This window comes from Colius striatus, unplaced genomic scaffold, assembly GCF_028858725.1.
Source record: "Colius striatus isolate bColStr4 unplaced genomic scaffold, bColStr4.1.hap1 scaffold_40, whole genome shotgun sequence".
In the NCBI taxonomy this organism is placed as follows: Eukaryota; Metazoa; Chordata; class Aves; order Coliiformes; family Coliidae; genus Colius; species Colius striatus.
The window spans coordinates 1267836-1279915 of NW_026908523.1; the positions used below are offsets into that span (position 1 = coordinate 1267836).

General features: G+C 55.3%; 1 protein-coding gene across 1 annotated transcript; it reads right to left on the reverse strand.

The window, feature by feature from the left end:
• Nucleotides 1–10003: 10003 nt before the first annotated feature.
• On the reverse strand, nt 10004–11645 carry LOC133629348 (inositol 1,4,5-trisphosphate receptor-interacting protein-like 1). Its single transcript, XM_062020006.1, has one exon. The coding sequence runs from the start codon at nt 11643–11645 to the stop codon at nt 10128–10130; it is 1518 nt and encodes a 505-aa protein (XP_061875990.1). The 3' UTR covers nt 10004–10127.
• Nucleotides 11646–12080: the final 435 nt, after the last annotated feature.

A 12080-nucleotide genomic window follows, 5' to 3' on the forward strand; every position in this document is an offset into this window, starting at 1 on the left:
GGGACTGGAGCATCTTCCTTCTGAGGAAAAGCTGTGAGACCTGGGGCTGTTCAGTCTTGAGAAGAGAAGGCTGAGGGGAAATCTCATTCATAGTTACAAATATCTGAATGGTGGGTGTCAGGAGGTTTGGGCAGCACTTGTTTCTGTTGCATCCAGCAACAGGACAAGGGGTGATGGGATGAAGCTGGAACACAACAAGCTCCATTTAAACACAGGGAAAACTGTTTCAGTGTTTCAGTGAGGGAGCCCTGGTCCAGGCTGCCCAGGGAGGCTGTGGAGGCTCCTTCCTTGGAGGGCTTCAAGACCCCCCTGGACACGTTCCTGTGTGACCTGATCTAGGTGGGAGCTGCTTCTGCAGTGGGGTTGGGCTGGATGAGCTCTAAAGGTCCCTTCCAACCCCCACCATGCTGTGACCCTGTGATTCTATGACTTTCCCAGTACTTCTGGCTGGTCTGACTGGCCACACAGAAAGCAGCTCAGCACAGAGCTGCTCAGGTGGTTCACTGCTTGGCAAGCTCTATGTCAATTCCTCTGCTTTCAGCTCACCACCCCGTTTCACATGAAGTTTAGGCCTAAACTCAGAGTGAACTTGGTGTTCCTCCATTATTTTTACACCATTCAGGAGCTGCTGAGCCTCACTACAAAAAGCACTCTGTAACAGCTGTCGGGGTTTTAGCATTGTGGTGAAGCTGCGTTAAACTCAGCCCATGAGACACACACATTCCACTCCTGCTCGCTGCGGGTACCGGGCTCATTTCACAAGTTCATGGCAAAGAAAACATAATGCACTGGAAAGAGAAGAAAACAGCAAAGTGACCCAAGTGATGGCTCCCTGTGAAATGCCTGAACTTGTTTCAAAGGGGAAAACCATTCACCAGACGTTTCTGATGTGCAGAGCAGAGAATGACAAGTGTGACAGTCCTTCTGCAGTGGGCTGCAGTTCAGCTCTCTGGTAACAGAACGGGCTGATTTCCAGGTATCAAGGAGCAGGTTCTGGGCGTGAGTCTCCTTGAACAGAACTGCAGCCAGAAAGTGTGCCAGGGAGTGTTCAGGTTCCTACTGATCCCCTGTTCAGCTATTGCCAAGGATTGCTGGGCCAAGTTCTAGAGCCTGGCTGTTGTAGAAAGGTGCCTTGAGCCCCTTCCCAAGAGTTGGACATGTTTTCTGACAAGATGCAAGGTGAAAGCCCACTGCCCTGAGCGCTGGCATCCCTCTGCCTGTGGGGCTGCAGGGACAGAACTCTATACCGTTCCATGAGGATCCCAGCCTGTATTCTTCACAGAATACAGAGCCAGAGCTCACGAGTTCCTAGACTCAGCCATCCTAACAGCTTTTCAAGTGACCTGATCCAACCACCCAGGGGCAATCTCTCCTCAAAATGTGGGTCATAGGTTGGGTTTGGTGTTGGCCTGAACCCCCCAGAAGGTGAGGAACAGGACCAAGTGTCCCAGCAGTGCTTCTGCAGTGGTTTGGGGTTACTTTTTCAAAAGCCATTGGGCAGAAAAACCCCAAACTGTTTAAAACAAAACAAAAAGATACCTGATACAGTGTGAAAATGCCAAAAGCTACACACCAAAAAATGTGAGCTGCAAGAAACAGCAAGCACACAACAACCTGTACAAACATCCCTCCTGCCGGCCACAGAGAGATGTAGAACACAGCAGCAGGTTCAGCTGTGCAAACCCGGAACCGACACGACCCCAAAGCCAGCACAGCCCAGCTGTGCAACACCAGGTCCCACAGCCCCAAAGCCAGCACAGCCCAGCTGTGCAACACCAGGTCCCACGGCCCCAAAGCCAGCACAGCCCAGCTGTGCAACACCAGGTCCCACAGCCCCAAAGCCAGCACAGCCCAGCTGTGCAACACCAGGTCCCACGGCCCCAAAGCCAGCACAGCCCAGCTGTGCAACACCAGGTCCCACAGCCCCAAAGCCAGCACAGCCCAGCTGTGCAACACCAGGTCCCACGGCCCCAAAGCCAGCACAGCCCAGCTGTGCAACACCAGGTCCCACGGCCCCAAAGCCAGCACAGTCCAGCTGTGCAACACCAGGTCCCACAGCGCCAAAGCCAGCACAGTCCAGCTGTGCAACACCAGGTCCCACAGCGCCAAAGCCAGCACAGTCCAGCTGTGCAACACCAGGTCCCACAGGAAACCTTCTGGCAACTTCAAAGGAAACACAGCGCACCGCTGGGCACACACACACACATCAGAGGCTCACCCTACAGCCGTGCAAGTGATGGCAACAGGCAGTTTGGGCTCTGCTGGTCGTCTGGACTTTTGGAAGTGTGAGTTACTTGAGGGGAAGAATCAGTGAGTGAGATTCCACTCACGGACTGATCGGTGTCAGCGTGCTACTGGCCACGAGTGACACGCTGCAACTCATCAGGCTGCTGTCTTGAGATCCAACAAGAACAAGCCCAGGGGCATCAGCTGAAAGGTTCCCATTGCTGTGGTTTGAACCCTATGTCTCAGCAGGCCTATAAATGTAACTCTGCTTTGGGTCAGATACATTAACATCTACCCCATGGTAACAAAAGCTAGGAGCAGCTGCAACCAGAAAGGTACCATCTGAATGGCTCTGCAAACCAACACTCAGGAAGAAAGATGAACACACTGAAACCCTCCCAAAGAACGAGACATTTCTTGGATACTCACAGAGAAGACGTTTGACTGGTGGCTTTAACTCCTGCAGACGGGATTCTTCTTAATATAACCCATGAGCCCTTAGGGATCAAGGCATTCTCATCTGTGTATTCTGAAAGCAAAGTCAGCACAGAAAAAGCTGTCAGTCAGTTTGTGAGCAAGTGTCTGAATGAGGAGTGTCAGAGCCCTTCAGAGACCCACCCTCAGTGCTGATGACACCAAGCTGGGCAGGAGCGGGGACCTGCTTGGGGGCAGGAGGGCTCTTGAGAGGGACCAGGACAGGCTGGAGCAATGGGCCCAGGGGCTGAAAAGCTGCCCAAAGGGAAAGGCCCTGGGGGGGTTATTTGACAGCTCTCTCAGTAAGAGCCAGCAGTGTGCCCAGGTGGCCAAGAGGCAAATGGCTTCCTGGCTTGGACCAGCCATCATGGTCAGCAGCACTAGGGAAGGAAGGCTGCACCTCCAAAACTGTGCCCAGTTCTGGGCCCCTCACTACAAGAAGGACATCGGGGTGCTGGAGTGTGTCCAGAGCTGGGCAACAAAGCTGGTGAAGGGTCTGGACAACAAGTCTGATGGGGACAGACTGATGGAGCTGGGCATGTTCAGGCGAGAGAAGAGGAGGCTGAGAGGAGACATGAGCACTCTGTACACCTGCCCGAAGGGGAGCTGTAGTGAGGTAGGAGTTGGTCTCTTCTCTTTAGGAATAAATGACAGGCCATGAGGAAATAGGTTCAAAATTCTTCCAGGGTAAGTTTAGATTGGCCATTAGGAAGAACTTTTTTCCCTGAGAGGATTATTAAGCATTGGAACGGGCTGCCCAGGGAGCTGGTGGAATCCCATCCCTGGAGATGTTCAAAAGACACACAGAGGAGGTGCTGAGGGACAGGGGGTAGTTTAGTGATGAGCCTGGCAGTGTGAAGTGATGGGTGTGACTCAATGATCTTTAAGGTCTTTTCTAAGCACAACAGTTCTCTGATTCTCTGATTCTAAATGAAAGCACATCACAACCTGTGCAAACATACCTGTTACACACAGAGGTAGAACACAGCACCAAGCTCAGCTTGTAGACCTGAAACCTACATGACCTCCAAACCATCCCAGGTCACCTGTCCAGGTGCTACAGGCCATGTCCTGGCATGTTCCTAGGAAATACAGAGCATCACTAGGCACAGACACCAAGGGTCACATCAGAGCCGTGCAAGTGATGGCAGCACACAGTTTGTACTGCACTCAATCACACACACTGTGTTTACAACATGTACAAGGTTTTACTGGAAGATAGATTAACTCAATGTTTGGAAGGTTAATACAAAGCTGCAGTGTTCAGAACTAACTGCAGTGTGTACAAAAACAGTGGGAGATTGTGTCTTTACTTACAGCTTTTGATGTACCATTCACTGGCTCAGCTGGACCTCTAGAAGAAGAAGCAAAAGTCCTCTCCCTTTCAGGCAGCATTTCCATACCAGGAGAGGGGCTCCTGACCAGGGACTGCTGGAAAGCACTGCCACAGCTGCTGGAGTCATGTGCCCAAAGTTTACAGACAGAGACACGTCAATTCAGGGGTTTTGCTTGCAGATGGCTACCAGAATGCTGTTGGTCTGAGACACACTCTGATTCCTCAGTCTATTGATTGAGAACAAACATTAGAAAGACGCAGCATAACCACAAGCCAAGGACATCTACTAATTGTGGGGGAGACACACCTCTTTAAGGGGACTGGAAAACATGACCAAGCCAACAATGCTCGTGTGGCTGAGACAGAACTGGCATGTACAAATACATCCATGGCAGCAACACCCCTGGAGCTAGGAGTGCAGCTGAATAGCTGTCACTGTAACCAAGACACCTGATTCTCTCCCCTCCATAAAGCTCAGGGATACAGAATTCAACCTGGAGCACAGAGTCAGCTTAGGAGAAAAACAGACTGGGAAAGAGAACTCATTGCATTTGCTGATGTGATCAACTGCTTGCAGAGCTTCACATTGGGGAAGGATTAACTATCCCTTCATCCCACTCCACACCACAGGCAATGCCCTGCAGGGTATTGCTCTTTTTCTCCAACCTGGAATGGACATTGTCTTTAGGAAAAGAAGAGCAGTTGCTTACAAATGAAGTTGTTGTTGGCATGTTTTTGCTCTTTCCTCTCTCACTTGGACACAAACCCCCCAGTTGGAGGTCTCAGAATGCAAGAAATAGTCAAACACTGAGAATCAGACTCTTCTGAGATGGGAACAAATCAGATGTTTACGCTACACTGGGTGTTTGTCTTTGCTCTAAAAGCAGTAACAGCAAAAACAGAGAACAAGGAACCTCTCAGCGTAGAGGAAACAGCATCTGCAACTTGGGGCTCAGAAAAACAACCCCAAGAGCCAAGCCCAAGACAAGCATCTTAGAAGTTGCCACTGTTGCAGTTGGAACCCCATGTCTCAGCAGGCCTAAAAGCAAGTCTGCTTTGGGACAGGTACATGAACATCTGCCCCATGCCGACACAAATGCACAGCAGCTTTGACAGGAAAGATACAGCCTGAAAGCCCTGTAAGCTCATAGAACAGGCGACCACCCTGAAACCTCCACAAGGAGCACAATGCTGTAATGACACTTCCTCTGTGATGCTGGTGGCTTTCACTCCTCCCACGGGGATTCTTCTCCCAGCCCCGAGGAGTTGGTGGGTCCCAGCCGGCAGCCGGCGCCGGGGCCCGTCAGGGTGCAGCAGCCGCAGAAACGCTCCTGAGCCTCGGGGCTGGCACCAGCTGGGGCTTGGCTGGGGACACCAGGCAGGGGTGGCCCTGACACCCTGCCCATGTACCTGGCCGTGGCCCCTGGAACCTGCTCCTCTGCCCAGCCCTCTCATGGGATCACCAAAGCAGCTCCATCAGCCCTGGCACGGTCCTGAGACATCTTGTGATGGGTGAGTCTGGAACCATCAGGCCTGGAAAAAGAAGAGGTTGCCCAGAACTCAGCTGCTCTCAGTTTTTGGCAGGCAGGGTGGGTTTTTGAGCTGCCTGGTGCTGCCACTGCCGGGGAGCACCCAGGAATCAGCCTGTAGCTGCTGTGGAGTGAGGGCAGCAGGAGTGAGCGGGGCTGTGAGCAGCTATTGAACGGGTTCAGCCTTTAAAGGTGTCCCACCTGGGAAGCCTGCTTCCCTTTTCCTGGCAAGGTGGTATTTAGAGCTGAAACAGTTGCTTTTGGAAAGCAAAACCATCACACAAAATCAAAGCCTGGCTGGATGATTTCCCTTCCCCAGGGCTGGCCACTGGACAAGGTGCTGGTCAGCAGCACTCTCAGGGTGCAGGGCTGGGCCCAGGACAGGCCTTTTGCAGGCACCACATTTCTGGAGGCTCCTGCTAATGCAGCTCCTGGGCACTGCTCAAGGAATGAGGGCAGTTGTCCAGAATTGCTGGCTTTGGTCCCTCCCCATCGGTTCTGGCTCCCTGCCCTCATCTGTTACTTCCTCCCTTTGTCTTTACCCCACCACTGGTTTTTCTTTCTCTTTCTCTGTAGGACTCCTTGTCTGTATTTTCTAACCCCTCCCTGTGTGTCCTACATCCTGTTGCTATTTTTTCTCCTCTCCTGCTCCCTGTCCTTTGCCTTTTTCTATCACCATGTTGTGATTCCTGGCCTTATTTTCCCTCTCCCCCACAGCCTGTCCCCACTTTCCTGCCCAACTCTCTTGCTCAGCTGGTTGGAGCTTCTCTCTTCTCTCCAGGCCTCCATCCTGCTCCCCATCCCCTTTTAGCTCTTCCTCTGACTCTCAGCCCATCGCTGTTCCACCCTCCTGCGCCTCCTTCTGCTGATCCACATCCCTCTGCTCCTCGCTCTCTCTGGATGCTTTCCCTTCCTTCTCTTCTCTGCCCCTGCCTTCTGTCCCTGTCTCTCCCTTTCTCTCTCCTTCCCTATTCCCTTCTGTCCTAATCCCTGTCCCATTTCTCTGTCACTCCACTGTTCTGCTGCCTTTTCTGTCTCTCTGCCCCCTGTCCCTCTCCCAGCCTGTGTCTGTGTATCCCCCATCCTCCTTTCTGCCCTTCCAATCCTCTCTCTGTCCCTCTCTGCTGCTGCTTGTTGCTCTTTTTCCTCCTGCACTCCCTGTCTCCTTAAGTTCCATCCCTTTCCTGCTCTGTCCCTCTGCCCTGCTCCTCCCCCGTATTTTCCTCCTCCTCCTCCTCTGGCTCCTCCTGGGGCTGTGCCTGTGCAGCCCTGGGGAGGCGGAAATGGGGCTGCAGGGTCAGGGGGGCCTGGCCAGGGGCTGGTGTCCCTGCAGGGTCAGGCAGCAGGAAGGAGGCCCCAGGGCACGTGGGAGCTGTAGGCCTGGGGCACTGGCTACCAGCCAGCCATGTTGGCTCCTGGGCCATGTGGGAGCTGTAGCCCTGGGCAGGGGCTGGCAGCCGTCCCTGTTCATTCCTGGGCCAGCCAAGGGCACTGACGGCTCATTTCCCCGCGCAGCAGCACTGTCTGTGCCTCAGTGTGTCTGTGCTCTCTGTGGGGCACTGACACAGCACACAGATCCCAGCCAGAGCTGCTGTGGCCTGAGCCAGAGGCTCCCTCAGCGCCCAGCCCCGGGGCAGCCAATGGCAGCGCAGCAGGCGGGCACAGCCCTGATTGACGTGTGGGCGGCGGCCAATCAGAGGCGGCGGCGCCTCAGGGAGGGCGGGACCAGGCAGGGCAGTGACAGCCCCGCAGCCAATCAGAGGCGGCGGCGCCTCAGGGAGGGCGGGACCAGGCAGGGCGGTGACAGCCCCGCAGCCAATCAGAGGCAGCATCGCCTCAGGGCGGGCTCTGGCCCCTCCCGCCCTGTGCTGCAAAGCCCCTGAGCCACAGGCAGAGGCAGAGGCAGGGCCAGAGAGACGGGAGCTGCTGGACACAGGCCCCGAGGGGCCGAGTGCTGAGGGGCCGGCACATGGCTGTGGGCAGCAGAGGCTGCGGCCCTGCAGAGGAGAAGGCTGAGCTCAGGGGCCCTTCTCAGCGCTGAGGGCTCCCTGCAGGGCGGGGGGCGAGAGGCTGGGGCCGGTGTGTGCTGTGTGGTGGGCAGGGACGGGACACGGGGTGCCGGGCACACGCTGACACAGGGGCGGCCACCCAAGGCCCTCCCTGGGTACCCCCAGGCACTACCCATGTGCAGCCTGGGGTGTGAGGGGACGCGGCACGCAGCGGCCGCACGGGCACAGAGACACACAAGGGCAGCATCTGCCCAGCTCCTGCTTGTGCCCTCCCAGGGGAGGCCTTGGCAGCTGAAAACAAGGGGGTTTACCCAACAAGGTGTGTTAGAAAGCTAAAACGAGGCCTTGGATGCTGATAACTGAGGTTGAGACCCGAGAATGAGGGATTGAAAGCTGAAAAGGAACAGGTTAAAAACAACAACTTGGGGCACAAAGTGAGACTTTGGAATCAAAAACTGGAGGACTGTGCTCCAAGCAATAAGGTTAGAAAAAGCAAAAAGGAGGCTTTGGAAGCTAAAAATGAGCATCTAGGCCACAAAATGAGCCTTTTGAGGTTAAAATTGAGTGTTTGGAAGGTAAGGAATGTGGGTTTGTGCACAAAAATGAGACTTTGAAAATAAAGGTGATGGTTTGGACCTAGAAGAGGACGATTTGAAATCTAAATCCAAGGTTTGGAAGGTGAAAATCGGGCTTTGGGAGGAAAAATTAGGGTTTGGGTCACCAAGTGAAGTTTGAAAGATTTACATGGGGGCTTAGGCCTCAAGGCACTGGAAGGTAAAAGGGAGGGTTTGGGCCCCCAGAGGAGGGTTTGGAAGCAAAAAAAAAGCTTGGATGGGTGGACAGTGAGGTGGATGGAGAGCTGCTGAATGACAGAGCCCAGAGGGTGGGGATCAATGGCACAGAGTCGAGTTGGAGGCTGGGGTCAGTGCAGTTCCACAGGGATGGGTTCTGGGGTCTGTCTGGTTCAACATCTTCATCAACCACCTGGATGAGGGCACAGAGGGACCCTCAGCAAGTTCCCTGCTGGCACCAAACTGGGAGCACTGGCTGATTCCCCAGAGGCTGTGCTGCCATTCAGTGGGATCCCATCCAGCTGGAGAGTTGGGCAGAGAGGAACCTCACGAGGTTCAATAAGGACAAGGGCAGAGTCCTGCAGCTGGGAAGGAGCATCAGTAGAGGCTGAGGATTGACCTGCTGGAGGATGCGTGGGAGCTTCCAGAGTCAGAGACATATCCTCAAGGAGGTAGAGTCAATGTCCAAAGCTCAATGCTCAAAGCCCATTTATTAGTCATACACACTGATATTTATACAATAGTACAGAATTCAGGTGACAGTAACATAACATTTACTGGTTACATCTGCAAAGCAATGTGCTGCTCGGCACGAGCTCATTGGTTAATTGCTAAAGCTCACACTTAGTTTAAGCCAAATCTCAGCACAGCTGTGGTTAAACATATCCTGCTTTTACTTCTTCTCAGCTGCTCCCTGTTTTCAGTACTTTCAGTGTTTTCAGGCATTCAGTACTTCAGCCTTCTCTGCATCCTCAGACACCAGAGCACCATCAGCATTTAGCAGAGGGCCCACGTTCCCCCTCACCATCCTTCTGCTGCTGAGGTACTTGACAGATGCCTCATTCCTGTCCTTAACATCCCTGGCTACCTTTAATTCTAGAAGGGCTCTGGCCTTCTGTCATGGCTTAGCAAGGAGCAGCTTTTGCTTGGTAACAGGAGGAGGGGGTTGCAGTGAAGACCCAGTAAAGAGTTCTCAGCCTCTCCCCCAGCTCCTGGGCTTACACCCACCTCCGGCCCGGCTGGGCCAATCTGGTGCCTCTGCCAGACTATTTAGGGACGGGAGTTTGAAGTGCTGGCAGGAGGTGTGAGAGTGATACACGATGGAGGCGACCACACGCACCCCACAGTCAGAGAAGGAGGAAGGAAGGAGGAGCACCAGACCAGAGACCCCTCTGCAAGCTGTGGCAAGAATGCAGCTGTACCCCTGCAATGAACTCTCTGAAGTGAGCCCTTCCCATGGGCTGCAGCTCCTCGCAAAGTGTTCCAGCGTGGGAGCCCTTCTACAGGCTGCAGCTCTTCAATGTGCAGCTCCATCGTGGGCTTCCCATGGAGTCACAGCCTGCTTAGGAACAGCACGTGAGTCTCCTTCTCTGGAGACATTCCAAACCCACCTGGACAAGTTCCGGTGTGACCTACTCTAGGTGGTCCTGCTCTGGCAGAGGGGTTGAACTAGATGATCTTTTGAGGTCCCTTCCAAACCTTAAGGTGCTGTGATTGTGCTGAATGCTCCCTGCCTCTGGGCAGCCCAGAAGCCAGTAGCCTGGACCTGCGTTCCCCACAGAGGGACACACGGACGCTCACAGGCCGGGCGTTTCTTCAAACGACCGTTTACTCAACTACTTCTTCAAACAAGCAACTATGTACAAGGTCAAGCTCCCAGAGACACCTCAGGGAGCGAGAGCAATCGCTAATGGGCAGTGCCGAGTCTCTCTTGCCAGGCTCCTGGCAATGGCCCCTTCAGCTGCATCGGCTCCCACTCCCCTCAGCTCTCTGCCTCAAGACCTCTTTCATCCTCACGGATGAGCCGTCCTGTGAGCCGATCTTGCAGCTGCTCACAGTCACGCAGTGCCTCGGCGTGGGCAGCCGTATCGTCTGTCAGGTGCTGGAAGAGGTTGATGGGTTTGGCCTCTCGGAAGGCAGGAGGCAAGACGATCTCCTCGGGCACGTTGTGGTTGCCAAAGAAGAAGTGGTTGAGGCGCTTCTCCTCCACTCTGCGGCGCAGGTACCGCATGATTTCCTTCAGGCGCGGCAGCAGATACCTCCTGCGCCAGTCTGACAGGGGAGTGGTGGTCAGGAGGTGCATCACAACCGTCTTGATGATATAGGTGGAAAAGCCCGTTCCTGGCACCATGCGAGCGCAGAGCTGCAGGCAGTTGAGGTGGTAGCTGCCAGGCGGGGCGTTCCTGGCCACGTGCCTGAAGAACTTGGCCTCTGCCACAGCGCAGGTCTCAGGCCACGTCGTGCGTGGGGTGAAGAAACCTGCTGCAGTCTGGCTGCTCACAAAGATGTCTGAGTCACCTTGCTGCACGCCAAAAAGCAGCTCAACAAAGAGAGGTGCTCGGGCGGCGTTTGACAGCTTCAGCTTGCAGGAGTGTCTGGAGAGCTGCAGCTGCATCTGGTAGCGGCGAGACTGAGGCAGCTCCCCCCAGGCTGACGTCACCAAGTTCTGGAACCAGAGGGCAGTTTTATGAACATCGAGGTAAGGGCCAGTGCAGAGGGTGTCGAGGACACTGGGACCCTGATTCCTCCTCCGTGGCTCCTCAGGGTAGTGGAGGAAGCACGGCGCGTCTCCTGCCGGCTCCTCTGCGCTGCAGGTGCACTCCGGGGACACACGGACGCAGAAGTTCTTTCCCGGCAGTTCCTGTGCAAAGTCTGGCTCCAGGTGGAAGGAGTAGCCATGGGGGGCCTTCAGGGGCACGAGCATGCGGTATGTGACGTCGCTGTCGCAAGGATTCCAGCCTTCGAAGGCGCTGCCCACGCCGATGGCTGGCTGCAGCTCCGGGGAGGAACTGTTGGCCAAGCGCCCTTGCAATAAACGGAGGAGGTCATCCAGCAGCTCCTGCACCGTGCTGCTGGTGTAGCACAGACTGAGCACTGTCCACTGGATGCGCCTCTCATAAATCAAAGCGTGGTGCCTCTCTTCAACAGTTTCTCCTTCGCTTTCTACCTCCTGGCAGTGTGTGTCACTGCCTGAGCTCCCCTCACTGCTGCTGTCGTCTGTGTCAGGGCTCCTTCTCCTGGTCCACCAGTACAGTCCCAAGAGCAGGACCAGGACTGCAGCAACGATCAGGTCTTCCCAGGAAATGACGGGCTGCCTCGGCTGCCGCGGCGGCACCAGGAAACTGGAGCTGATGAGCAGCATCTCATGTATTTCTCTCGCCTGCTGGATCAGCTGCTCTTCTGTCGGCTTCAACACGGCCTCGTTCATCCTGGCATAACACTGCTGTGCCTCTGGGATGAAGAGCGACAGCAGATTGGTGAAGAAGCGCACGAGCGCCATGATCTGCAGGGAGAGAGAGCGAATGGGTTCAGTGGGGTGGGAGGGAGGGAGCTGGCAGCGGGGAAAACAGGGACCAGGAGCGGGGGCCGGTTGGAGAGGGGCCGAGGCAGGCGGGAGGCACAAGGGCTGTGCCAGCCCTGCCGGCGGCTGGGCCCTGGGTGCCGGGGCAGAGCGCAGCCTGCCGCCGTCCCCCTCCTCCTGCCGCCTGCGCGCTCACCGCTGTCCCAGCGCGTACTGGGCCCGTGCTGCCCCTGGTGCCCCTTTATAGCCGCCCCCCGCTGGCACGGCCTCTGATGTCACAGACACCCCACAGCTGCCCCCCACACCCACAGAGGACTGACCCATCCTGACCTCTACTCAGTACAGTCAGAGGCTGACAAACTGGGCGACCGCGAGAGGCACAAACTGGGCGACCGTGGTGTTCCTTTTGGAAGC